The following is a 25,201-nucleotide window of genomic DNA, read 5'->3' as shown; positions in this document are numbered from 1 at the left end:
GTGTGTACGTAAGAGAGCGAGAAGGACTTCCGGTATCTCCAACCAATGAGGTGATTCCACATGCGGGCACCGAACACCGCATTCGAGAAGAAACGCTATTGGTGCTGATGAGGACGCTGCTGATTCCGCAACACACAGGCAAAGCGGGCGACGGGAGCCAAGCTGCAACTTACCCACATGTTTAAATCATCCATTCGGACGCAATTTTTCCGGGAGTCGCTGTTTTAAATGAAAGGGACAACATTAACAACATCCAGCTGAGACAGCAGCGTTGATATGGTTTTTTTCTCCAAGGTCTCACGAGGCAGCTAGCGAAGCAAAGCCGGCGAATTCAAGCAGAGCCAAAGGACCAGAGGCAATAGTTAGCTAGCTTTAGCCAGTTAGCCGCTCGCTAGCCCGGGAGCCGCTAATTTGTCCACTCTCGCCGCACACCTGTGCGCCGCGCTATCCTGTGTTGGAACTACTTAGCTCGTAACACTCATCGCTGTGGGTTTCCGCTTAAATATATATCTATTTTTAAATTTCAATTACGGTGACACCGAAGGAGGGGGAGTTAGAAAACCCACCTTGATAGGTTGAGGTTGGAACCAGCCAACTAAGCGGTGTCCTCAAGTGGCCATTCACCATGGACAACGCACACACAAAGACGGTGGAAGAAGTTTACAGCTTTTTTAATGTGAACGAAAGCACGGGTCTGAGTTTAGAAGAAGTGAAGAAACAACGGGAACGATATGGGCCAAACGGTAAGGAGCTGGTTTACATAGGTTTGTTCAAAAACAAGAAGCTATTCTCCCGGCGCCGCGTTATGGCCCATGGCTCCAGATATGTAACAGGCGAAAGAGCAAAAAGGAAGCTTACGTCACCATGTGCATGTTGAAATACTGGAAACCATCTCTTCTGTGACCAATTTTATGAGCAACTTGTCTTTATCATCCTACTACAGTATCATTGGCTGTTGATGTACTTCACTTGTGCTGAAATATGCTATTATGTATCAACTGCTTAACTTTAACTGCTTGTCCACCTTTTTTGCCTTCGTTATGAATGGGATGATCTACAGAACTACCAGCGGAGGAGGGTGAGTGAACCATTCTGGATGCTTTGGGGGGGGGATGACATGCATATGTTTAAAATGTATCACACTTAAGTTTGATGTTAACCCTCCCCAGGTAAATCACTTTGGGCACTAGTGATTGAACAGTTCGAAGATTTGCTTGTGAGGATCCTTTTACTTGCTGCCTGCATATCGTTTGTAAGTATAACACATGTTATGTTAGCAGTGCGGGTGATGTGTGCAGTGGTCTTTCAGACAATACTGGCTATTCATAGTGGTAATAATCAGTGAAGAGGATGTGACACTTGTACACTGGCAGTATTTTAATGATAGAATAGTGAGAGAGTCATTCATATGGAATACTTGAATAGAAGCACTCTCTCGCCTCAAGACTGATTACTTAGTACAAAATGTAATACTAAAACTTGGCTTTCAGCCAGTTGAACATCATTTATGTTCATTTCTACCACCATCCTTCTTTCAACCGCTCAGTGATGAGTTTAGAAAGCTTTTTTTCCCCTTTTCTCTCCACAGTTCAGCTTTGTCAGCCTACACATTGTATATAGTTATCATTTTGCAATTGATTCTGTGCAGATTATAGCTTAGGAAGAAAACTGTTCAAAATAAGAAAAGAAAGTCACCCAGAATCTGTCTGGTGACAAAACCCAGATTCATATTTTTCTTTTTTCTGATTCTGTGCAAACACGGCATTGCTCTTGAAGCTAATCATAAATTATCGTGGCTTCTTCAAGCATGTTGTTTTTATAGAGATTCTGTTAACACATCAATGCTCCAGAAGTCTGTAATTCAAAAGGAGCACTGACGCTGAGGCAGTTTGAGAATGGGTGAATCTGCCACTGTAACAAGTCTGAATGCGTGGCGTGTTGTTGACAAGAGCAGCAAACACTTGGCTGTTATAAAGAGAGAAGGCGACAGACACATGAGAAGTCGGTATACTTCAGTGGTGATTGATTTTACTGGTAACATACTGCTACAGTATAGCGAGGACTAATATTTGGAGTCATTAGTTGTCCGGTATGAACAAACATAACTTCTGAATGCTTTATATTCTTACCACCAATAAGTGGCGATCCCCAGCGTAGAGTATGCTTGACACAGTGGTAGGTTGAGTATCCTGTGGCTCTGCTTCTACTCAAGGATTGGCCACTCTCCCATTGGCTCAGACTATCCTGAGACACCAAGGCATGGTGACAACAGCCAGCTATGCTTTTCAGAGCTTATAAATCATCAGCTGTAGTACTCGGCCTTCTCTCAGTCACACCACATGCAGACACATTTACTTCAGTGTGAATATGAAGTTATATGCAGACATTTGTTAGATGTTACATTAAAACATTCAGGAACTGATGGGTGGAGTGTAAATTTCTTTAGTATAAAGTCTAAATTTGATGTTTGATTGGCAGTGTTGAAATAGGTTGGAGTAGGAGAGAGGCAGTTGACACACTTCTCTCCTGGCACAGTTTCTAAAAGAAGGGAAAGTGATTAATACCCTCTCACACACTTGGCCCCGTTCGCAATGCTGTCAGAAGCTGGCTTGGTATAAAATTTTAAATGATTATTGATGATTAAAATAATTTTTCCAACCACTATTAAGGCAAAGTGAGATTCTACCACAACTCCACCAACAGGCAAAGTTCATGGCAAACAGTGTAAGGAAATAACAACATGAACCTGACAATTACTATTGTCCAGAAAGTTGATTGAAAGGCCTCAAGTCCAAATTGTAAGTAACTGATCATAAATAAATATTCAGTGTAAGCCACAGTTTGACTTGTTTAATTTTGTTTGGCTGTGAGGTTATGTTTGCTGGTTTCTCACATTTAATTGATTTATTGAGTTCTTTTATAATATTTGTTCTATAAAAGGGTTGTAGCATTTCATGTGACATAAAGCTGGAGTCACTGCGCTTGTGGAGCTATTTGTCTTGGGCCATTAAATAGACAATCAGCTGAAAATAGCTGTGACCTTTTCACCTCCCTTTTCTCCATTCATGTGAATGACGCAATGTGGTGTTCAGCTCTGATATTTTCTGTTTCATGTTGTGATTTCAAAAGTCCTTTGTATTTTGATTTGGTTGTAAAGGGGCAGGTTTTGTGAATTTAGGCATCTTCACCATCAAGCCTGCAAGCTTGTTCTACTCGAGTCAACATTCTTGCAACTCTGTGAAACAAAGTAAACTCAAATGATACAACTTCAGTGAATAATCTAAAATATAATTCTGTGTAAATACTTTTTCTGACATATGCTAGAATATTCATTACTGGGTGTTCTTGGGTAAAAATATGCCATATCATCCCAGGCCAGGGACTTTAGTGTTACTTATAGCTCACACTTAAATATAAATTGCTTGCATTGTGTTTGATTCCCTTAATTTCTGTTTTGTCTGCAGGTCCTGGCCTGGTTTGAAGAGGGAGAAGAAACCGTTACAGCCTTTGTGGAACCTTTTGTTATCCTCCTTATTCTCATCGCAAATGCCATTGTAGGAGTTTGGCAGGTAAACGAAATTGCAGTTTTGAATCTGACTTCACATGGGTCATTAAAACTTGGCTACCTGAGTGAAATTTTCATGTACTGTTATGAATACTCGGCTTCCTTGTAAGCAGATAGGTTTTCCACATAACATCACACTTAGCTTAGATTTTAACCAAATCTACTAAATGGTGCTTAGTGGGGTGAGCAGGGAGTAGTTTTTTTTTTTTTTTTTCCCCTACCAGTTTCTGTCTTGCCAGTTATTCATCGTGCCATTAAAAAGCTTAATATCCCAAAAATATGCATAGATGTTGTGTAGCTTGTAGAAGTCTCTCTTAAGAGGAAACTAATAATGTTATGGACAAAGAAGGTTTGATCAGATTACCAGTCTCCATTATTCAGATTATCTGACAACTTATTTGCACTTCTTCCTGTCTCCTCATCCTATGTATGCTTTGCAGTCAGAATAAATCTGTCCCCTCTCCATCAACCCTTGTATTCCTAGTATTAGTTGTTAGACTACATCAAGACTAGTTTGGATTTTTTTTCCTGATATTGCCTGTTTTTTGTTTTGTTTTTGTAAGATCCAAACAACATTTCAGAAATGAAGAAAACATAACCTACCAGACATAATGTTTTATTGGCTTCTTATTTAATTTTATCAAAGGATTATCAATGTCTGAGGAACAACTAGGGGTAGCCCTTCATGATAAACTGCGCTTAATATCTGTAGACAAATTAACTTCTTCCCTGGGGTCAGGATTGAAAGATCAGGCGTTTTGTTAAATAGGTTTTCTTCTCTCACTCGGTGCTGATGTAATCCAAACTGCACATTTGCTTGTTAAAGCCACCTGGGGATAAAATTCCAATTTACTATTTTGATTTATTTATGTGATTATAAACCACACCACACTATATTTCGTCAAAGACACCTGGTAGGCGGGTGTATCTCCGCTGGATTGCCTGTAAAAGTAAATGTTCGTTGAACAGTCCTGCTGAGGCTTGTGTAAATGGTGAGCTGTTAAGTGCCTGTTTGCCTTTGCTTATTCCTACAAAGCCACTATGAATGATGTAGAATGGAAGGGTGATCTGTTTGCTGCTTATCATGTTGGTGGTGGTTTGGCGCCTGTAGTTTTGTATATCTTGCTTAGCTTCCCTTAACTGGCCTCACCTTTACTGGCAGCCATTTTAAGAGCTTTGTATCCATTTTTCTGTGCTCCCTTACAAAGGTTATAACTTGTGTGCCTGGTCTTGTTATGTCTATTCATGTGCAGCCTACTTACCGCTATGTTAAGAGTTGCCACTCAAACTATGCAGTCTGTAAGCGATCGGCCAGACAAAGAAAAGTGAAGAATGGTAAGGAAGGAAAATGGTGAGACTGAAAGGAATATTTGGGAAAACTGATGTAAAAATGCAGCTGTAGTATTTAAAATAAGGACAGTTTTACATAAATTAGGGGTCCTTTGAAGGTAACTGTAAAGTGTTTCACTTCTGAAAATGTAGCATTCCTACTATTTCAGCCTTTTGCAACACCGCAGTGTTTACTCTGCTTCACTTCCTCTCCTGGTTCACTTTGTCGGTTTGCTTACATAAAGATAACTCTCCATTATGTACATTGTGAATAGCTGTACACTGACTATCCGAGAGTCGTTTTAGTTTCACCTCCCTTTTCATCCTCAGCCTCTGAGCTGCATGTGTGGTGCTAGCTTGTTTTTAAGTCGAATTCCTGTTTCTACTTTTAAGGAACGAAATGCAGAAAATGCCATCGAAGCCCTTAAGGAGTATGAGCCAGAGATGGGGAAGGTGTACCGCCAGGATAGGAAGAGTGTCCAGAGAATCAAGGCAAGGGACATTGTGCCTGGGGACATTGTGGAGGTGGCAGGTAAGACTAAAAATATCAGGTGTACACTAATATAAAATAATATTCCAGATGTTGTTAGATGCTGCCAGCTTGTCATGAAAAAAAGCAAACAACAAAATTAAACACACTGTTCAGGATATATTGTGAGAAATTTTTCATCTTTTTGTCGCTTTGGTTCAGGTCATTGAAATCGCAACAGGAAGTGCAAAGCAACATAACGATTGTTAGATTTATTCATGTTTTTTTTTTTCACCATGCTTTTCTAACAGGATAGAATGTAATTTCCTATTGATTGGTCTACATCAGTATCTGGTTTTAGTTTCCTTTTTTAAACTGATTGCATGCAGTATTGGTAATTCTTATCTAAAAACTTAAAGCTGTTTAAAAGCATGGCTGTAGTCCAGCAGTCATGTGCTATTGTTAAACATAAGATGATTACAGCTCTGTAAACATAACCAGTTATGATGTGCTTTTTACAGTGTTCAACATGTAGACACACAGCTGATCTCTCATCCTGTTTATCTCCCTAGACTATTTCAGAATAATTGTAGTATCAAGTAAATTATGCAATACAAGAGCAGCGGTTCAATCTGTTACTGAGCGTTAGTTGGCTGACCTCAGCTTGGATAGAGCCACACATGTTTATGCGTTTTGCGTCACTGCTCCTCATTACTCTGTGTTGTGTGTTTTCTTACCAAGACTTCATTTGGTCTCTTTTTATCTTTGTTCTTGTACTCTGTCTTGGGTTGTATATTTTTTTCCCTTTATTCCAGAGGAAAGCTTAGCGGAGTGTGTCTGTAATGTTTATCACAAGCTTACAGAACGGTTGTAGAATGAATGAGGATCCACTGCCTCTAAAGTAAATGCTGTGCTGTGCTCTGACAGATTTGTACTTGAAAAACTATCCCAGTAGGGCTGTTCGATATAACGATATATATCAGATGACAATATAAAAACGTCTGTTTCATTTTACGCTATCGTTTGTTTCGTGGTGTCGCAAAATAAACTGTTTACGGCAATATTTTTTCATCGTTTTGATGGTCACTGTAGTGGCTTTATTAATTTCTTAAAGTTCTCTCTTTCGCTTATATTTTATATAACCACACTACGGCACAAACGGCGGCCTTTACAACTTATGTCTAAAAATGTATAGTTTCATATATCGGTTAAAACACTCGACTCCAGCTACATGACGCCTAGCTGGAAACACTTCCCGCAAGTCAAGCTGCCCGAGATTCACAGAATTTACAGAAAATGTTACATTTTTGTGATTTATATTGTTATCGGGACGATAGAATTCTTATATTGGGATATGAGATTTTGGTCATATTGCACAGCCCTAAATCCCAGTATAACCTGATGGATTATATTCACTTTTTGTTTTTATTTTTTAAAATTTGCCACTCTTCACTCATTTTGTCATGATATGATAAGTTACAAATGCATCCATCATATCATGACAAAATGAGTGAAGATAAACCAAAATGTAATTGCTTCTGCCTGTCTGACATGACCTGAATAGATCCACTAAAGATAAGTATGAAGTACTTTAACCATATATTCAACAATTATTAACATTCAGCAAATCTGACATTTTAGTGGGATGGTCACTAATTCAAACAGCCCACTTTGCAAGCTTTATCAATGCAGTTAGATCTGTGTGATTTAGGGTCTGTGATAACAGGATGTTTGCGTGGCCATTAATGAGATAAATGGTTCCTTGAGTACTGACAATAACATGATTAACGAATTGTGTGCATATGTTTTTGTTATCAGTGTTGGTGAAACCAGTAAGTTGTATGTGTTATAAAACAGGATAGTGATGGGTATAATGTCAGTTGCAAAGTACCCTGCTGGACTGGGGTGCATGTGGTTTATATCTTTCTTTCACAATCTCAGATGCTTTGTCAGACCAGTTGTGAAATGCTAAGCTGAAGTGTGTGCTGAGTGTGTGAATTGCTCTGGTTTTGTGCCTTGCAGTCCGTCATTTGTATAGACATTTTTTTTCTCACTCTTGCTCTCTTTTCACTCACTATAATCCATAAGAGCAGTTTCTATTAGGGCTCAACGATTATGGAAAATAATCTAATTGCGATTTTTTTTGCCCCAATATTGCGATTGCGATGCGATATGCGATTATTTTTTAAGGTCTTTGTCTTCTGTATTATTAAACAAAGACAAGCAATACATCATATAGTATGGCCAATACTATATTACATTAATTTTAAACTGTTCTTTCCTGGAAGACAGACCTCTGTTATGATGACATGAGGTGATGCATGAATTGATGACTGACATTTTTATTTAACTTCTTCAATCACAACAGTATATTTGAACATACACAATAGTTTACTTTTAGCTTACAAACATCTGAGCATAAAGTGCTGACAAGGAACCCTGGTGTAAACATTAAAATGAAAGTCAGTACAATGTGCAGATTGCAGAAATATACATAAACAAAATCAGTGGCTTTACCACACTCAGTTTTTCGACATCTGTGAACTACTAGACAGTCATTCAATTAAAAAATAATATTAAATAAATAAAACTAATAAATAAAAAATACACACATCTTACTGATCTCTGCAGTCAGTAACATTACACATAAAGTGCAAACATAATAGCAATTGTATAAACACACACACAAACACGTCTTTAAAATTTAAAGGCGTGAAATTGGACGGTCTAGTTCTGATTAGCGTCTCGGTGGAGTTTAATAAACTCGGCCGTCTGCTTCTTGCTATCTAAAATATAACCAGACACTGGTGTAAATTCTCGACTGTCTCATACTTCTGTTTAATAAGTTTTCTGTTTGACGTTTAGTCAGCTGTGTGAAAACCAAGGAGGAACCCACCCGGGGGATTAATAAAGTTTTATTTTATCTAATCTAATAACTTTAATCTCAGCCAAACCGATTTACTCACGAACAAACAAAACACTGAAAAAAGCCCAACAATAACATTTTTAGGTCGTCTAAGTGACTTATATATTACGTTTAACCCGAGCAGCGAAACTCCGCGGTGATCTGAAAATGACGTGCCGGGAGTTGTGCCGTTCTCGGCCGCATCAGTAACCCTCGAGCTCCCGGCTAGCTGTCGAGCTGGTGGGTAGCAGACGCCTCTGAAAACGTCGAAGCACTTTTGCAAATATGGGATATCTTGATAAACCGAGCAGATATTTGATGTTTACACAACTACTTTCTCGCCTGAAAATATGTTAAAAGTTTATTTTGTGACCCTGAAAGATTAGTATGAGTCATTTTAAAACTTAGTAGCGGCCGCCATTGTTGGAAACTGGAGTTTGGCTGGGCCGCGCTATGAATTCTGGGATATGGTAGTAATTTGGACAGCCTTCGGCGCGTCGCTGTGACGTAATCGGTCTACAAATGCGGCCTCAGGAGGATGCAGCCCATGAATTTGGACATGTCCAGAGTATAATCGCAGCCTTTGCGGTTAGAAAATTGCACTTGATCATGTCGCGATATTATCGCAAATGCGATATATCGTTCAGCCCTAGTTTCTATCTCAAAATTGTCTCAATAGAAACACTAGTTAGTTATTCATTATTAAATTAAATTGTCTCACAGCTGATATTAAACAAAAATCCAGTCTGAGTAATTTTTGTGAGCAAGAGGGTCAGGATCTGGCATTGTCTGGGTATAGCTGCTGCTACTGAGAAGAGCAAGCTGTTACTGGATGCCCTTGCTTTTCTAAAACTACTGTGAAAGCAAACATTAAAAATGTCTCCGATATATCAACATTCAAAACTGAAAGCAGTAAACACAAATTGGTAGAATGAGTTGATGTTTTATGGAGCTCTGATATGCAACGTTCAGGCTAAACACACTGGCCATCCATTATATTAAAAATGCAGCCACAACAGTGACTGATTAACATGGTGGTAGTTTGAAATCAACTCTGAGCAGAAGTTAGCAAATGGGGAAGGAAAAAAATTGGTTTACCCAACAGTCATTGTTGCATTTTCCAGTGTGAGTGGAGTCTTTCTCCTACTTAAAAAAATAAATTAAAAAAATGTATCAGGCCAGAAAGGCTGACGTAAAACTCCTTAAAATCACTCTGGAAATTGTCCTATTAAAAAAAAATTGGTGTGATAAGCACACATTGAACAAACAGTTAGCCTGTGCGTTTCACCGTTTTCCATCATAAATATTTTCAGGTGTGTTAGTTTGTACCAGTGTACTCAAACTGTGGGGCAGACCTCACTGAGGAATGTAAACAAGAGTTTGCTGATGCAATTACTGACCTGTTATTTACACAAAATTCAACTTGCATCTTTCTTTTTCATTTTTTGGTTAATGATTGATTAAAAATGTGGAATGGAGGGCTTGAACTATTTTTAACATCTGAATCAGGGCATGCCAAAAAACATGATGGCTGTTGGTGTAGATGGAGATTAACTGCTAAAATGCTCATCTTGTTAGAGATAAACTTTCCCGTTAAAATCTTTTTGAAATGGAAACACATTGGTGTCAGTGTAGCAGCAGCTGATTTATTTTATAGGCTTTGTTCTCTTAACTGCGTACTTCGTTTCCTGCGTTAATGTACTGGTTTTATTTGCTTTCTGCACTCGACTGACGTAAGAGACAATTCTTTGTTTTGTTTTTTTCTTTCTTGACATATAAAACCCATCAGCTCTGTTCTCATTGACTTACAGTTTTAACCCCAGCCTTTGGCCAGTGGTCACCATTAATGTGTTTTAGCCCAGAGGAAGAGACTAGACAGGATGTAACATGTAGAAAAGATACAGATTCAATTTGATGAATAATTTCTGCTCCAGATGGCCAGATTTCCTCTCTCTTTCAGGAGTGCAGGATGGCCTGTTTATTGTCATCACCCCTAGGTATTTCTTTGTTGATTTTTGGCCACGAGAGAGGAAGAGGAATAAATTAAGGAGAACAGAAAAGTTGACAAAAGTATTGATCCATTGTTGTAACTTACTAAACATTACATGAATGGACAATGTCCTGTGTTTGTGTGTCCTTAGGGGTTGTCTTGAATTTTTCCCCCCCCAAATTCTTAAAAGAAGTAGAAGTCATTGGGGAGGTGGATGAACTCATGAAAGGTCCCAGGAGACTGGAAGCCTACGTGCTAGCACATCAGAGAGTCTGAGTCACTGGGAGAGAAAATATACAGCCCTCACTGGACCCCCTGTGAGTGGGTGCTTGTTGTCTTGATTACAGACAGATTCATACATCCTGAAATTCAGGCTATATTTTAAAGTCACATTGAATCATGGTTTTGGTCCACGATAAGGTTGGAAAGTGGGAACACAGACCCTGAATAGTGTCTGAAAACAGCTTCTGTCTTTAGAAACTGATGTGGCCTAATCGGTTAAGTTGCTGCCTGACATTTGTCCTGCACTCGAGGGAGCAGATAATACAGATAAAACCCTTTTGTTCACAAGGGAAAGGAAGGGGGTCCCAATCCCAGGGGCTGTCCACTCTGGAAAAAATAAGCCTCTAAGTTTATACAGCTGCAGTCCTGGGTGACTGCAGCAAATTTTGTTTTGTAGATAATTGAAAAATATTTAGAGTAATTACTCTTAACAAAAGGAAACAGCCACTGCACAGAGGCACTGTTAACTGCAGTTTATGCTTATCGACCTAATATTAACTAATGCATGCTTTTCCTTTTGGAATTAAAATACGATCACAATTCCCAGATAAGCAAGCTTGTCATGATGATGAACATATTGTACATCGTCATTGGGTAATGTATGCAGTTAAGGGTCTTACTGTTGAATAGCATTTATAGTCTGTGGTTGTAGGCAGAGTATTCTGTGTATTGTCTGTGAAAGTGGGTTAGTCTGCTTGCTGTGACCTTATTCCTAGTATACACCAGTGGATTGAAAATAGCGACATGCTTCACTGTTACTCTAAGGTAACAACAAAATAAACTATCACAGCTATGCAGATGACACACAAATATATATCACAATGTCACCAGGAGACCAAGGCCCTGTACAGGCTCTTGGTAAATGCATTGAGGAAATCAATGACTGGTTGTGCCACAATTTTCTCCAGCTAAACAAAAACAAAACTGAGGTAATAGTCTTTGGCGCCAAAGAAAAACGATTACAGGTCACCAGAGAACTTCAATCTATACATCTAAAAACCACAAACCAGGCGAGAAATTTGGGTGTAGTGATGGATGCAGACCTAAACTTAGAAAAACACATTAAGACAATAACAAAGTCAGCTTACTATCACCTCAAGAATATATCAAGGATAAAAGATCTGATGTCTCAACAGGACCTGGAAAAACTAGTCCATGCATTCATCTTTAGTAGGCTTGATTACTGTAACAGCATCTTTACAGGTCTACCTAAAAAATCAGTCAGACAACTACAGCTCATTCAGAACTCTGCTGCTCGAGTCCTCACTAAGACCAAAAAAGTGGACCACATCAGTCCAGCTCTGAGGTCCTTACACTGGCTGCCTGTCCGTCAGAGGATAGACTTTAAAGTTCTGATGCTGGCCTATAAAGCTCTGAATGGTTTAGGACCAAAATACATCAATGACCTCAGCTTAACTCAAATACCTCAAAACATTGAGACTGGACTGACTAACCAACACAAAGCGCAAACACACTGACCTACACCACCAAACCATCGCACACACCAACCTGTAAATGCTCTTTTGCACAATATTATTACTAGATATATTATATATATATATTTTTTTTTGCACTAACTTGTCTTGTAGCACCTTGGTTCCTGGAGGAACGTTGTTTCGCCTCACTGTGTATTTTTAAACTGTATATGGTTGAAGTGACAATAAAGTTGAACTTGGAACTTGGAACTTGGAACCTCCTGACCCAGTATGAACCATCCAGATCCCTCAGGTCATCTGGATCCGGTCTTTTATCAGTTCCCAGAGTCAGAACCAGACACGGAGAAGCTGCATTCAGCTTTTATGCTCCTTATATCTGGAACAAACTCCCAGAAAGCCTCAGATCAGCTGAAACACTCAGTTTATTTAAATCCAGGTTGAAGACTCACCTGTTCTCAGCTGCATTTGAATAAAGCACCAAATCCACACTTGTAAGCTTAAATTTCAAAACTTACATTTAACTACTGATTTTATCTACTGTTCTGATTTTATCTGTTTTGATTTTATATACTGTTGTTTGTTTGTTTGTTTGTTAGTTAGTTAGTTTATTTGCTTGTTTTAATCAATTTTAAATCATGCTTTTTATTTGTTCTTGTTTCTAATGTCTCTGTAAAGCACTTTGAATCACCTTGTTGTTGAATTGTGCTATACAAATAAACTTGCCTTGCCTTGCCTAAGGTAGGAGGTTTTCTAATTAGTGAGTTTTAAAAGTCCCACAGGGCCTTCTAATATTTCCAGTGACTACAGTTCCTAATTTCTTTTTTGTCCTCCCCCATACTGCACTTGTTCATCTTCTTCACTGTCTCATATCTGTTAATGGTATTTCGTTTGCACGCAGGTGACGATGATAAGGATTTTGACAGTGTTTGGACAACTACAGAACCAAATTTGGTAGTACAGCTGGTGCAGTCCACGAGCATTACACTTAACATGAACCCAGCATTAACACGCTACAGTAATAACATTTTTATATGAATTGTGCGCTGTACACATGATGTGAAATGGTGTGGTGATCAGCTTATATTGGTTTAGTTTTAAGTAGAATTTCCTCGCTTAATTCTGTTGGTGGCAAAAGCTGTCACCAACTCACGAGACTTGTCTGAATTAACGAGCTATCTGTATGCAAGGACATGTCATATTTGTTTCTATTTCAGCTTATCTGATGTAAAACGGGTTTTCCTTGCTTAAAAAAAACTTTTTTACTATCCCCCTCTTCAAATCCAGCTGCATGTTTTCAACTGATCAAAATAGTTTTCCCATTTTTGGATGTGTGGTTTGCAGGACTCATCTAATCCCTCTTCCCATTCCTCTCCTACATCCTTTTTCTCTTCCTCTTCTCTGAAGGGTACCGCAGGCCTAAGGGTTGGTTTACAAGTCTGTCATCACTCTCCATTATCCAGGGGTCTATTAAGAGCTTCTGGGTCATTGCTTTTACCTTTACACTTTTAGGCCATGTGATGTTTTAGTGCATGATGAAAATAGTGTTAGTGTATATTTGAATCCAAAGTGGCTTTAAAAAAAAAAACACAAACATTTAATTTAAAAAACATTTTTAAGGTGAAGTTTGATACCTGAAGCACAAGTCTAGTAAGACTTTTTAAATGTTTGTATTTCCAGCCTCATCCCTGAAACGTTCAGTAAGTCTTTGCAGATCAGACCCACCTGCATGAGGAAATCATACAAAGTAGTGGTTGCTAATAAGTCTGTTGCTTTAATTGTACTTACTGTATTTATTCAGAGAAAACACTAGTTTGAAATTTGATGTGTATTTGCATTTTGTGATCGTGTTACTGGGGCTCACTGAAGCCCGGTGTTAGTGGAAAAAATGAGCCACGATCTACTTGCATCCTGTGCAGGAGATGAGTGGAACATTAATCATTTTTGAATTCATGGCGCTCTCAGGCTTGAGTTTGATTATTTTATTACTCCCAGGGAGCATGAGATGGGATAACATGGCAGTTCATGTGTTTAGCATTTGTGTGTGGTGATTAATATTTATTTATAGCTTTTAACCCAGGTTTTCCTTTTCATGATAAAATACTCTAAATTTAGTAGAGTATTTTTACATGTGGGGTATGTGCATGCCTCAGCATAATGTTGCATCGGATAATTACAAAACTGCTTTTGTAAGTTGCATTGTTCAAAGTATCTATTCATTAGTTGTCAGTCCCATTCAAAGATGCATTTAAGTTGTTAAGAGGTACTTAGTTATATCCTGTTTTGTTTCTCTCCACAGTCGGCGATAAAGTGCCTGCAGACATCAGGCTCACTTCTATCAAGTCAACCACACTGAGGGTAGACCAGTCGATTCTTACAGGTAATTTCAGAGTTCAGCCATTTGCTTTTTTAAATATTTACTTTGTATTTGTGAGCTCTGTGTCGTACCCACAAAGAGTGATTGTACATATACCACCATCTTTTAATGCTTTTCCATAGCTTTATATTTTATGGTTTCTTTCTTGTTCACGCATTGCTGCTTTTTTTTTTTAATTTATTTTTTCGCCCAGCTACCTCTGACCTTTTGATCAACCCAGACATGTAACAGCAGGAATAAGCACCTTGTCTCCTTTTCTGCACATTTCATTGCACTTAGTTGTCATGGCTGCTCAGCTGTGACAAAAATGAGTGATGTGAATAAAAGGTAAATGGATGATTCTGTGGGTGGATAATTGGACAATGAGGTAGATGGAAAGAAAAATAGAAGGGGAGAATATTGAAGGATGGAAAATGTAGGGGAGAAGAGTTTATGTGAACCAAGTCCTTAAATCGCTTGTCTTGCTCCGCTGCCTTAATTGGTAGCAAATTCCATGGGATATTTTAGTGTTTGAGCTATTTTTCTCCCCTCTTTCCTTCCCCATTCATGGCCATGCCGCCTGTCAAATGCTCCCTGCCTTACTCTATCAGAAAATGTGCAGTCTTGCACAGTTGATTACACACAGAGACATACACACATCAGATGAGGGGTTTGAAAGGCAGTGGAATTGCAGTATTTGATAATTGTCGGGCCTGCTCAGTCAGCTGCAAAGCCTTTTCTGCACATATCTGCCCAAAATGTCAACCAACCATCACAAGTACCACTACATGCTCTGCTGTGTAGAAACTGTGCGTCTGCTTCCCATTCTCTTATCTTTTGTTTTCCTCTACCTGCAGGAGAGTCTGTGTCTGTGATCAAACACACAGACCCAGTGCCTGACCCGCGTGCTGTCAACCAGGACAAGAAGAACATGCTGTTTTCAGTGAGTCACTCACTAGACCATCTTAGGTGGTTTGGTGTCATTTTACACTTTTACGCTTTTTTTTTTTTTTTTTTTTTTTTTTTTGAGGGGGAGCATGATTCCTCCTTTCCATCTTTTCTATCACCCAGAGCACACCTATAAAAGCAACAGTGTGCTGCTATTTACATTTTAAGCGTCTGTTTTTGAAATTTGTTTATAAAAGTTACTTCTGTGCGTCTCTAACCGGTCTCAGAGAAGTAGTTATTGACAAAGGGGAAAAACTGTCTTAAGATTTTTAGTTTTCTACTGCCTCTTTATTTTCCCTCATTACTCCACCAGGGTACCAACATTGCAGCTGGTAAGGCTGTCGGTGTGGTGGTTGCCACAGCTGGCAACACGGAGATTGGCAAAATCCGAGATGAGATGGCTACAACGGAGCAGGAGCGTACACCCCTGCAGCAGAAGCTTGATGAGTTTGGGCAGCAACTCTCCAAGGTTATTTAAATTGCATTGTTTTGCTTTTTTAAAAATAAATGAATAAAAATCTAATGTTTATTCCATTTGATATTAAAAGATCTTTAAATAAAAAATAAATTTTTAATTCAAGGTTATTTCACTGATCTGCATTGCTGTGTGGATCATCAATATTGGACATTTCAACGACCCGGTTCATGGAGGTTCCTGGATCCGAGGTGCTGTCTATTACTTCAAGATTGCTGTGGCTCTTGCAGTAGCTGCAATTCCTGAGGGTAAGCTGGACATTTGCAAATGTAGTTCTGTCCTTGATATGCTTGCTTCATTTTCCACTACTTCACGAGACGACTAAAGAATTTTCATCATTTAATAATCCTCTTTTCTGCTGTGGCTCCGCTGTTGCTGTTTTGCAGGGCTGCCGGCTGTCATCACTACCTGCTTGGCTTTAGGAACACGGCGTATGGCCAAGAAGAATGCTATTGTCCGCAGTTTGCCCTCTGTAGAGACCCTTGGCTGTACATCTGTCATCTGTTCCGACAAGACTGGCACACTGACGACCAATCAGATGTCTGTGTGCAGGGTAAGAAAACAGTGGGCAGTCGTTTTGAGTGCATGACGGAAGGAAGATGGATCGTAGTGTATCTTTAGTGGATTTAATGTATTTTTGTCACACCAACATCTAGGCACATCAGCGAATCTGAGTTTGGTTTTGGGGTTACTGCTAAGTCCACACTGAGGAAAACTGGTTGGAATCTCTGTAGATTGGTTTTTATGTGCTAAAAATGCCTCACTGTGGATCTGTTAAATGGTATACCACTGTAATTAAACATTATGTGATTATGTTGAGTGAACATAACTTAATGCGGAGTTTCCTAATATTTTCTGGACTCTGAACCCAGCAACTAGTACTGAATTGTGGTAATATTAACTAAACACTGTGTCACTGTTTGACTGTAAAATTCCCCCAATTCGTCTTTAAACATAGTGATTTACTGAGCAATAAAGCCTACTCGGGCTGAATGGCTAACAATAACACAATGAAAGAATTGAGTTTTACATATTTGGGGATGAAATGAGATTCAGAATTACAGGTGTTTCTTTTTTTTTTTTCCATCCCTTATTAGTGCATGAATAATTTTATACTGCATCTTTTTACATTCTGTTGTAGTACAGCAGAATATGTATTCTTCCCCCCTTTTCCTTCCATCTTTTTCAGTGCTCTCAGCCCCCACCCTCATTCAGGCAGCATGCTGATCAGTATGCAGTAGTTAGTCACTTGCAGCAAAACCAGTAGAGTTGCGTAACTGACCTTGTGTCTCTTTCGGCTGCCCCTGTGTCTCTATCCCTTGCTCATCCTTTAATTTTCTGCAAGCTACCTCTGCAGTGGCCAAGATGCTGCTGTCCAACTAGGGCACTACTGAAATTTGCTGCCATGAGTGACCGAAGGCTTCTCTTCAGTGCAGTGCCCTTTTCTTGTTCTTGTGTTTTGTGTAGGACAGCCAGTGACGTCACTGCCTTTTGAAGTCTTGCTAGTGCCCGAGGATAGTGCAGCCATAATGCCAGCTCATCATTTTATTCAGATATTTCTATTTTCATCCCCTGAGCAGCTTTGTTCTGCTCCTCTCAGTTTGGGGCAAATGTGGAATGAATAATCCATGTATGTTTGAATTAATGCACACTTCTGAATGACATTCCTAACAGAGCTAGTGCTATCTGCCTGAAAACCTCTTTGTTTCCTCTCATGTTATCCTTGCTCTTGTTTTCTGACATTTTTGCCATATTAATTTTATGTTTAAGCAATATTTATAGGCTGTAATTATGTGTTAGGCAAAGAATCCCTGTGTGGAGTCCTAACTTGTTGTAAGATGACATTTATTGAACCCTCCCATCAAAGCCCTTTGTGGTGTCTGCTTTGGCTCACCATTTCATCATTACACTCTGTTCAATGTTAGAGTGGACTGAAGGTTTCTTTGATGTCGATTGTAGTCTGATGCCATCTGCTGGATGCAGTGTGCATCAGTCTCTCAGCTTTCCCCCTTTGCCATCTTCGGACTTTGATACTCGAGTTATAATGTAATGAATACAGCATTGCACACATTGGACAGGAGGAGCTGGACGTGATAGTGGAAGACGTTGAGTTTTTCATTGGGAGCGATGAAATGAGTACATCAGAAAGACGGCTTAGGTTGAGCATTTTGGAGAAAAGAGTTACAGAAGTAAGGTTGAGATGGGTTGGTGGATGTATTGGACAAAGGATGTTGAGGAAAGGGTGAAGACCTCAGAGGTGGTTTGTGGATGTAGTGTGAAAAAGGACATGTCTGTTGCTGTTTTTCTTTTCTTTTTTTTATTGTACCTCTTACATTCAGAACTGCAGAAACCCTGAAAGTTACAGTGAGATGGATAGATCATCAAGTATCTCTAATCCCTAGCAGGGAGACGGAAGCGACCCCCTAAAGGGAGCAGCCAAAAGTTATTTATACAGACAATAAATATGTTATGTGTGTTTCAAATATTATAATAAATTCAAAAATGTTTCTTTTGTTCCTCTAGATGTTTATCATTGATCGGGCAGAGGGCGATCACTGTTCATTAAAGGAATTCACCGTTAGCGGCTCCACATATGCCCCAGATGGACAAGTGTGAGTATTCAGTCTTCTTCTATGCCTCTAAGTTTTATTTGGGGCATCTTATAGCAAGATAGACATAAATGCTAAATTTCTATTTCTGCAAATGTGAGTTTCCTAACTGTTCCTCTGATATTTTTTTATTTTTTTGTTTAGATTCCATGATGGAAAAACAGTCAAATGTTCCCAGTATGATGCGTTGGTGGAGCTGGCCTCTATCTGTGCTCTCTGTAATGATTCCTCGCTGGACTTCAATGAGGTTTGCAGTATTAATGGTTCTTGATCCTTGAAATGACATTTACATGTTTTGTGTGGCAATTTCCACATAAAAGATTAACATTGGTTGTTTTTTCTTCTTCCCAGGCCAAAGGTGTGTACGAGAAGGTGGGTGAGGCCACAGAGACGGCTCTCACATGCCTGGTTGAGAAGATGAACGTGTTTGATACAGACGTGAAAGGCCTCTCCAGGGTTGAGCGAGCCAACGCCTGCAATTCTGTATGTAATTGAATGCTTTAAGTCTGCTTTTCCTTCTCTGTCAGTGTGCAAAAATGTACAGCTTTTCACTTTATTAGAGAAATTCTTATTGGTGGTTTGGTTTTGTTGCATATTTAGGTGATCAAGCAGCTGATGAAGAAAGAGTTTACCTTGGAATTTTCCAGAGACAGGAAGTCTATGTCTGTGTACTGTACTCCTAACAAAGCACGCTCCTCAGTTGGCAAGATGTTTGTGAAGGTAAGAAATGCAACTACTATGCATTATTACAGGATTTGAAGCCTTGACACAGCTGCATGTTAAATTATTATCTTAGAGGTTGGTCTTTGCCTTTCTCATTAACTGATTTGTTCCTGTTCACAGGGTGCTCCTGAGGGAGTGATTGACAGGTGCACGCACGTTCGTGTAGGCAGTAACAAGGTACCCATGACCCCTGGAATCAAGGAAAAGCTAATGTCTGTGATCAGAGAGTATGGAACGGGCAGGGACACCCTGCGCTGTCTGGCTCTGGCCACACGAGATAATCCCCTGAACAAACATGAGCTGATGTTAGATGACTCCTCTCGATTTATCGAGTATGAGGTGAGAGCTGAAGCAGATGGATCGGATCACTTTATTATCTGAAAGCAGTTTTTTGTTTTTTTTGTTTTTTTAAAGTTCCTTAATCTGTGATTTTCTTATCTTGCAGACTGATCTGACATTTGTGGGTTGCGTGGGCATGCTGGATCCTCCCAGGGCAGAGGTGGCAGCCTCTGTTAGGCTCTGTCGTCTCGCTGGCATCCGAGTAATTATGATTACCGGAGACAACAAGGGTATGTGACAGTTGTATCTGAAAAATTAAAAGCGAAACAAATCAGAACACTCTGCTACTCTACAGATAATAAAAAAACATGGCAAATACGGCTTAACCAGCTTGTTTCTTTCCCAGACGCCTGAAGTAATAATTACTGCGTTCTCATGTATATTCCAGGGACGGCTGTGGCTATTTGCAGGCGCATTGGTATTTTTAGAGAAGATGATGACGTTTCCAGCATGGCTTTCACTGGCCGAGAGTTTGATGATCTGTCACCTGCGCAGCAGAGAGAGGCTGTGGTCAAGGCTCGCTGCTTTGCACGGGTTGAGCCTTCACATAAATCCAAGATTGTTGAGTATCTGCAGTCCTATGATGAGATCACAGCTATGGTAAGAAAAAATGGTGTTCTTCAGTCATGCATGCACGAAAGCATCTAAAACCAACCGTGCCATTTCTTTTCTAGATTTTTAATGTCTTATACCTTTTGGCTTTGTCACAGTTTTCTGCTGTTTTTCCCTTTTTTTTGCTTAGATTAAAGGAGTACTTGGATAAAGACGAGTTTCATTTCATTTCAGACGAGTCATTTATTTCAGACTATAAAACTCTGAATATTTTCCTGTCCTGCTTTTCATTCTCTCCTCAGACTGGTGATGGTGTAAATGACGCCCCTGCTCTGAAGAAGGCTGAGATTGGCATTGCCATGGGCTCGGGTACAGCTGTGGCCAAGACCGCCTCTGAGATGGTGCTGGCTGATGACAACTTTTCCACCATTGTTGCTGCAGTTGAGGAAGGAAGAGCCATTTATAACAACATGAAGCAGTTTATCAGATACCTCATCTCCTCAAATGTGGGCGAAGTTGTCTGGTGAGAATGACTTGCTTTTACAAACACACTTCATTCTTCTGAAATAAACACACATTATGGTTTTAGGGCACTTGATCATTTGTCATTCCTCTTTTTTTGTGCAGCATCTTTCTGACTGCAGCTCTGGGCTTTCCTGAAGCTCTCATTCCCGTCCAACTGCTCTGGGTCAACCTGGTGACTGATGGTTTGCCTGCCACCGCTCTAGGTTTCAACCCACCAGACTTGGACATCATGAATAAGCCTCCACGCAATGCTCGTGAGCCGCTCATCTCTGGATGGCTTTTCTTCAGATACCTAGCTATTGGATGTAAGTAGTGAAAATCAAAGAGTGTACATATGCGCTATGTGATACTCTGCTTTATACTGTATACAGCAAATAATTTGCAAGACGGCTGCTGCTACTCCTATATGTTTAAGTTTTAATTGCTGTTTCATGAGCATCTGTGCCATTGTCTGTGTATGAATGATTTTTTCTTTGTGTGCGTCAGGTTATGTTGGTGCTGCCACTGTTGGTGCTGCTGCCTGGTGGTTTGTTGCAGCTGAGGATGGACCAAGGATCACCTTTTACCAGCTGGTAGAGCTTAATAACGCTATCATGCTAATTTGCTGCACTTTAATATGCCAGATTCTTCTGTTGGAGAACGTTGCTGATCTTTTTTTTCTTTCTGCCTCTTAGAGCCATTTTCTGCAGTGTGGTCCAGAAAATCCAGACTACCAGGGCATGGACTGCAAAGTGTTTGAGTCTCCTTACCCGATGACCATGGCCCTGTCTGTACTGGTCACGATTGAGATGTGCAATGCCCTTAATAGGTTAGGCATCTTTCCCAGCTGTTGATCTTCAGCTCCTCTTTTACGTTCACTCTCCGTGTGTGTGTGTGTGTGTGTGTGTGTGTGTGTGTGTGTGTGTGTGTGTGAGTGAGAGATGTTGGGAAATAAAGATTCATGAGTTTTTCTTTTCGAGTGAGTGACTTTTTAACAACCATCACCATTTGTCTGTGTTCCTCACAGCGTGTCAGAGAACCAGTCCCTGCTGCGGATGCCTCCGTGGGAGAACGTGTGGCTGCTGGGAGCCATCTGCCTCTCCATGTCCCTTCACTTCCTCATCCTCTATGTGGAACCTCTGCCAGTGAGCATTATTTTTCATTTTGACACAAAGAGTTTGTTTTACTGTCATCTGGATGCAGAGCACAAGAAAAGAAACATTGCTGTGTTGGCAAATTTCCTAATTCTGTTACTTTGTTCATTGCTGTTTCTGTTGTTTCTTCTTTTCCAGATCATTTTCCAGATCACACCCCTGAATCTGACCCAGTGGCTTATGGTGCTCAAGATCTCGCTCCCTGTCATTCTACTGGACGAACTGCTCAAGTTTGCTGCCAGGAACTACCTGGAGCCCGGTAAAGACCTGGAGAAGCCTGCCAACTCCAAAGGCTGCTCCCTGTCTGCATGTATGGAGGGAATCTCGTGGCCCTTTGTGGCCATTTCCCTCCCGTTGGTCCTCTGGATCTACAGCTGCGACACTAACATGGCCGACATGTTCTGGTCCTGACTGACTTGAGCACAACCTCGACTTTTCCATTCCCCACCCACTGCCATCACTTCCCTCTTTCCCTCTCCTCTTCTCTCTCTGCCTTCTGTAATGTGCGTAGCTAGTGCGTGTGTGTGTGCATTTGTAGAGTTAGTGTGTGTGCCTCTGCGTGCCACCACGTGCGTAAGAGAAAGGACCAACTTTGACACATAACAAATAATATAAAATGTTAACACTGAGAAGACGTCTGTTTTGAGGTGGTATAGGAATAATGAATGGGTGAGGCTTTAAATGTGAGTGTTAGAAGACCATCACTCCCATAGCTGTGGACTTTTTTTGTTGCTGGTGTGAAAGAAAATGTACCGTTGCCAGTTATTATTTTTGTTCATGTCAATATTGCCTTTATGGTTCATATTTTAATGATGGTGGGAATAACATGTCCTGTGTCACTACAGTATAAACAGCAAAATTCGGTCTTTTTTTGTTTTGTTTCCCTCTTGATGAAAAGGAAAATTAGGATATCAGAAATAATTTGATCTGTACAGAGACTGAACACTATTTTATGCAACTTTTTTTATGGCTTTGTAAATTGTTTGACCAGCGTGGCTTAGACATACCGCCTTGATTTATTTTCTGATGTTTACCATTGTGTCTTCAGTATAAACTCAGAACTCTTTCAGAGAGGACGAGCTCCATGTGGCAGACAAGGACGGGGGGGGGGAAGGTTTGGGAGTGAAACATTTGAATGCTTAGCTAACAACAAAAAAAGACAACAAAAGAAAACCTTTGATAAACAAAAGCCGCATGTCCTGTGACAAAGCATGAACTGTATGTGTTTCTCATTCTAATTTAATTGTGTATGGTCCCCCATGTTAGAGCGAAAATTAACTTCATAGATGTTTTTTGTTTTTTTTAACTATAATGGTCGAAAATAAGTAAGTTTTTCTGCACTGGGCAGAGCACAGCTACCTCAATATAAGATTTTTCTTTTGCTCATCTTGATACTTTTCCTCAACAGTCTTGCTAAAGCGTAACATCTGAGGTGTGCCCCTATTTGCTTGTGCAGAAAACAACGAACAAAATCTCTCGTCCCTCTAACATTTTAAAGAATATATTTTGTGTTGATTTGTGACATTAACTTTATTTGTGTGTGTGTTCTGAGACAGAACTGGGTGGGGATGTTGTAAGGTGACTACCATCTCCATGGCGTTTGATTCAAAGGATCATAATATTAAAATTTTAAGGAAGAATACTAATACAGCAGCTGCTCCAATGAATGGACTTTGGATTACAAATTAAAAAATGCCCAAATGTTGTCATTTTTGTTTTTTTACTTTAAGAAAAATACACTCATGAACCCTTTGAATCAAGTGTTTTCTGTCTTTATTTAATACAATATAGACCCATGATATTCAATATTATTCATATCCATTTTTTGTATGTGCATATAATACTTGAATACAGACCATTTTAGACATGTGAATGCTTCGGTTTTCTTGGCACAACATTGCAGGCATGAGCTATTCATGGCATAAGAACCTGTGTGTTTGACTCTTAGACTATTCTTTAGGGGACTTAGTTTATGTTTGGTATACCATGCTTTACAGTAGTCTGTACTCGTTGGATCAGAGCCTATTCAGTCTACACTCATCTTAAGCATCACTGTTTGGAAATTCTGACGTGAGAAAAGCCCATCATTAGCATGTGTTTTGAAGCCTGGGTTTATTCGTGCTTGTGCGTGTTCCTCTTAACAGCTGTGCTTTTTTTTTTTTTCTCTCCTTTCTCCCCCTCAATGCCTACCACTGGCCACCCTGTCACTAGAGTGAGTATCCATTTCCAGATATGCTAAATTAACAAGAGAAGACTCTTATAAAACAAAACGAATGGGTGTCTTGTTATTAAATTGGGAAGCATACGAGTAACTGAAGGGATGCAAGGGAGTCTTTAAGGACTACCAGTACATAGACAAACAGAACAACTTGACTTTGGCCACATGCCACTACTGTGAATGCCACCGAGTGCTGTTCTTTTCACCCCTCTCACACTTGCTTATGTTCACGAAATCCTCTCTTGTGGTAGAAAATGTACAGTGTAACAAATAATGGGAATACTTGTCACCATTTTTAAGAGTTTTGTGCTAACTGTTTTTCCTCTTCCTTTTTTAGGTTGGCTCTCATAAATGCTTCGTATATAAGAGTAGCCTCTAAAGTTGCAGCCATCCTACAACCCAGGGTGTCCACTCACTCTGGCTTCACACACCTCAGACACCATGATGACCAGCAGTATGTACCGTTGTGCAGACAGGAAAAAAAGTAAATAATTAGGACACGTTTTACAGTAATGAGACCAAATATGTAAGGATGTACTTCAAAAGGGTTTGGGAGCTTATCCTAGCTCCTTTTGCCCAATGCATCACGACACGTGACCACATACTTCTCGAGACACTTGTACCTCCGCGTGCAGATGCTAAATCATCAACACTTATGTTTTGTGTGCAGGGAACTTCTTAACGGCCTCAACGATCCCTCTTGCATGATGAACATATTTCCAACTTCCATGGTAGCTTGTCACATAGAGAATCTTTAAAACACTGGGTTGAATGGTCTTAGGTCTACATCAGTGTAAAAAATAGGAACATTCATGCATGCGTTTCAGCTGTATGTAGGCTTTGCAGTTTGTATTTATAGATTCTAATGTATTATAGTCAGATAACATTAAGATATATTGCAAAAATCACTGTTTTTATTGTAATGGTTTGGGTAATTTGCACAATATTAATGTGGATAAATGAGTGATGCTAAACTTGACTGTACTTTGGTCATTTGAATTTTACTCCTACTGTAGGCTGATCACTGACCCATTTACTTTGAAGAAGTCTTTTGCGATGAGTACAACAGACTGACACTGATTCATTGGTAATCCTGCAATACAACAGTGTTCTGTTTTCTTATTGCCTCTGTATAATTCTGATAATGTATCCTTATGAACTGCTGTAAAACTGTGATCTAATTCGGGGGAAGGGACGGTAGAAACTCTTCAGCGAAACCTGGTTGAAGAACAATAGTAACCATATTTTAAAAAAACAAAACAAAAGACGATCATTATTGAAGACTTGTAATGGTTACCATGCATTACTGAGGTTGTGATTTCAGGTAAATAAAAATACATAGCATTTGAA

At 39.7% G+C, this 25,201-nt stretch overlaps 1 protein-coding gene across 2 annotated transcripts; it reads left to right on the top strand.

Annotated features, from left to right (window-relative positions):
* Positions 1-73: 73 nt before the first annotated feature.
* On the top strand, positions 74-25,201 carry atp2a2b (ATPase sarcoplasmic/endoplasmic reticulum Ca2+ transporting 2b). 2 transcript variants are annotated; one of them, XM_085279325.1, is made up of 24 exons: positions 74-743; positions 1,061-1,078; positions 1,170-1,252; positions 3,465-3,569; positions 5,288-5,426; positions 14,273-14,353; positions 15,187-15,272; positions 15,591-15,746; positions 15,859-16,000; positions 16,139-16,305; positions 18,276-18,364; positions 18,506-18,608; positions 18,713-18,844; positions 18,962-19,081; positions 19,205-19,423; positions 19,530-19,653; positions 19,812-20,023; positions 20,278-20,498; positions 20,603-20,805; positions 20,987-21,072; positions 21,175-21,308; positions 21,507-21,624; positions 21,772-21,892; positions 24,189-25,201. In XM_085279325.1, exons 1-24 carry the CDS (start codon positions 626-628, stop codon positions 24,200-24,202), a joined length of 2,991 nt encoding a protein of 996 aa, XP_085135451.1. In that variant the 5' UTR covers positions 74-625; the 3' UTR covers positions 24,203-25,201. The 2 variants fall into 2 exon arrangements, with proteins under 2 accessions (XP_085135451.1, XP_085135450.1); XM_085279324.1 differs by having other exon boundaries at positions 75-743; positions 21,772-23,845.

Source organism: Mchenga conophoros, linkage group LG7 (genome assembly GCF_057382185.1).
Source record: "Mchenga conophoros isolate Kocher_MC1m ecotype Shallow Benthic linkage group LG7, M_conophoros_male_GT1.1, whole genome shotgun sequence".
NCBI lineage: Eukaryota > Metazoa > Chordata > Actinopteri > Cichliformes > Cichlidae > Mchenga > Mchenga conophoros.
This window is presented reverse-complemented; position numbering and strand designations above follow the sequence as displayed.

Coding starts and splice junctions, on each gene's coding strand:
- atp2a2b (XM_085279324.1), top strand. CDS start 626: ATGGACAACGCACACACAAAGACGGTGGAAGAAGTTTACAGCTTTTTT. Junction 18,609..18,712: donor CCTCGCTGGACTTCAATGAG/GTTTGCAGTATT, acceptor TCTTCTTCCCAG/GCCAAAGGTGTGTACGAGAA. Junction 20,499..20,602: donor AATGTGGGCGAAGTTGTCTG/GTGAGAATGACT, acceptor TTTTTTGTGCAG/CATCTTTCTGACTGCAGCTC.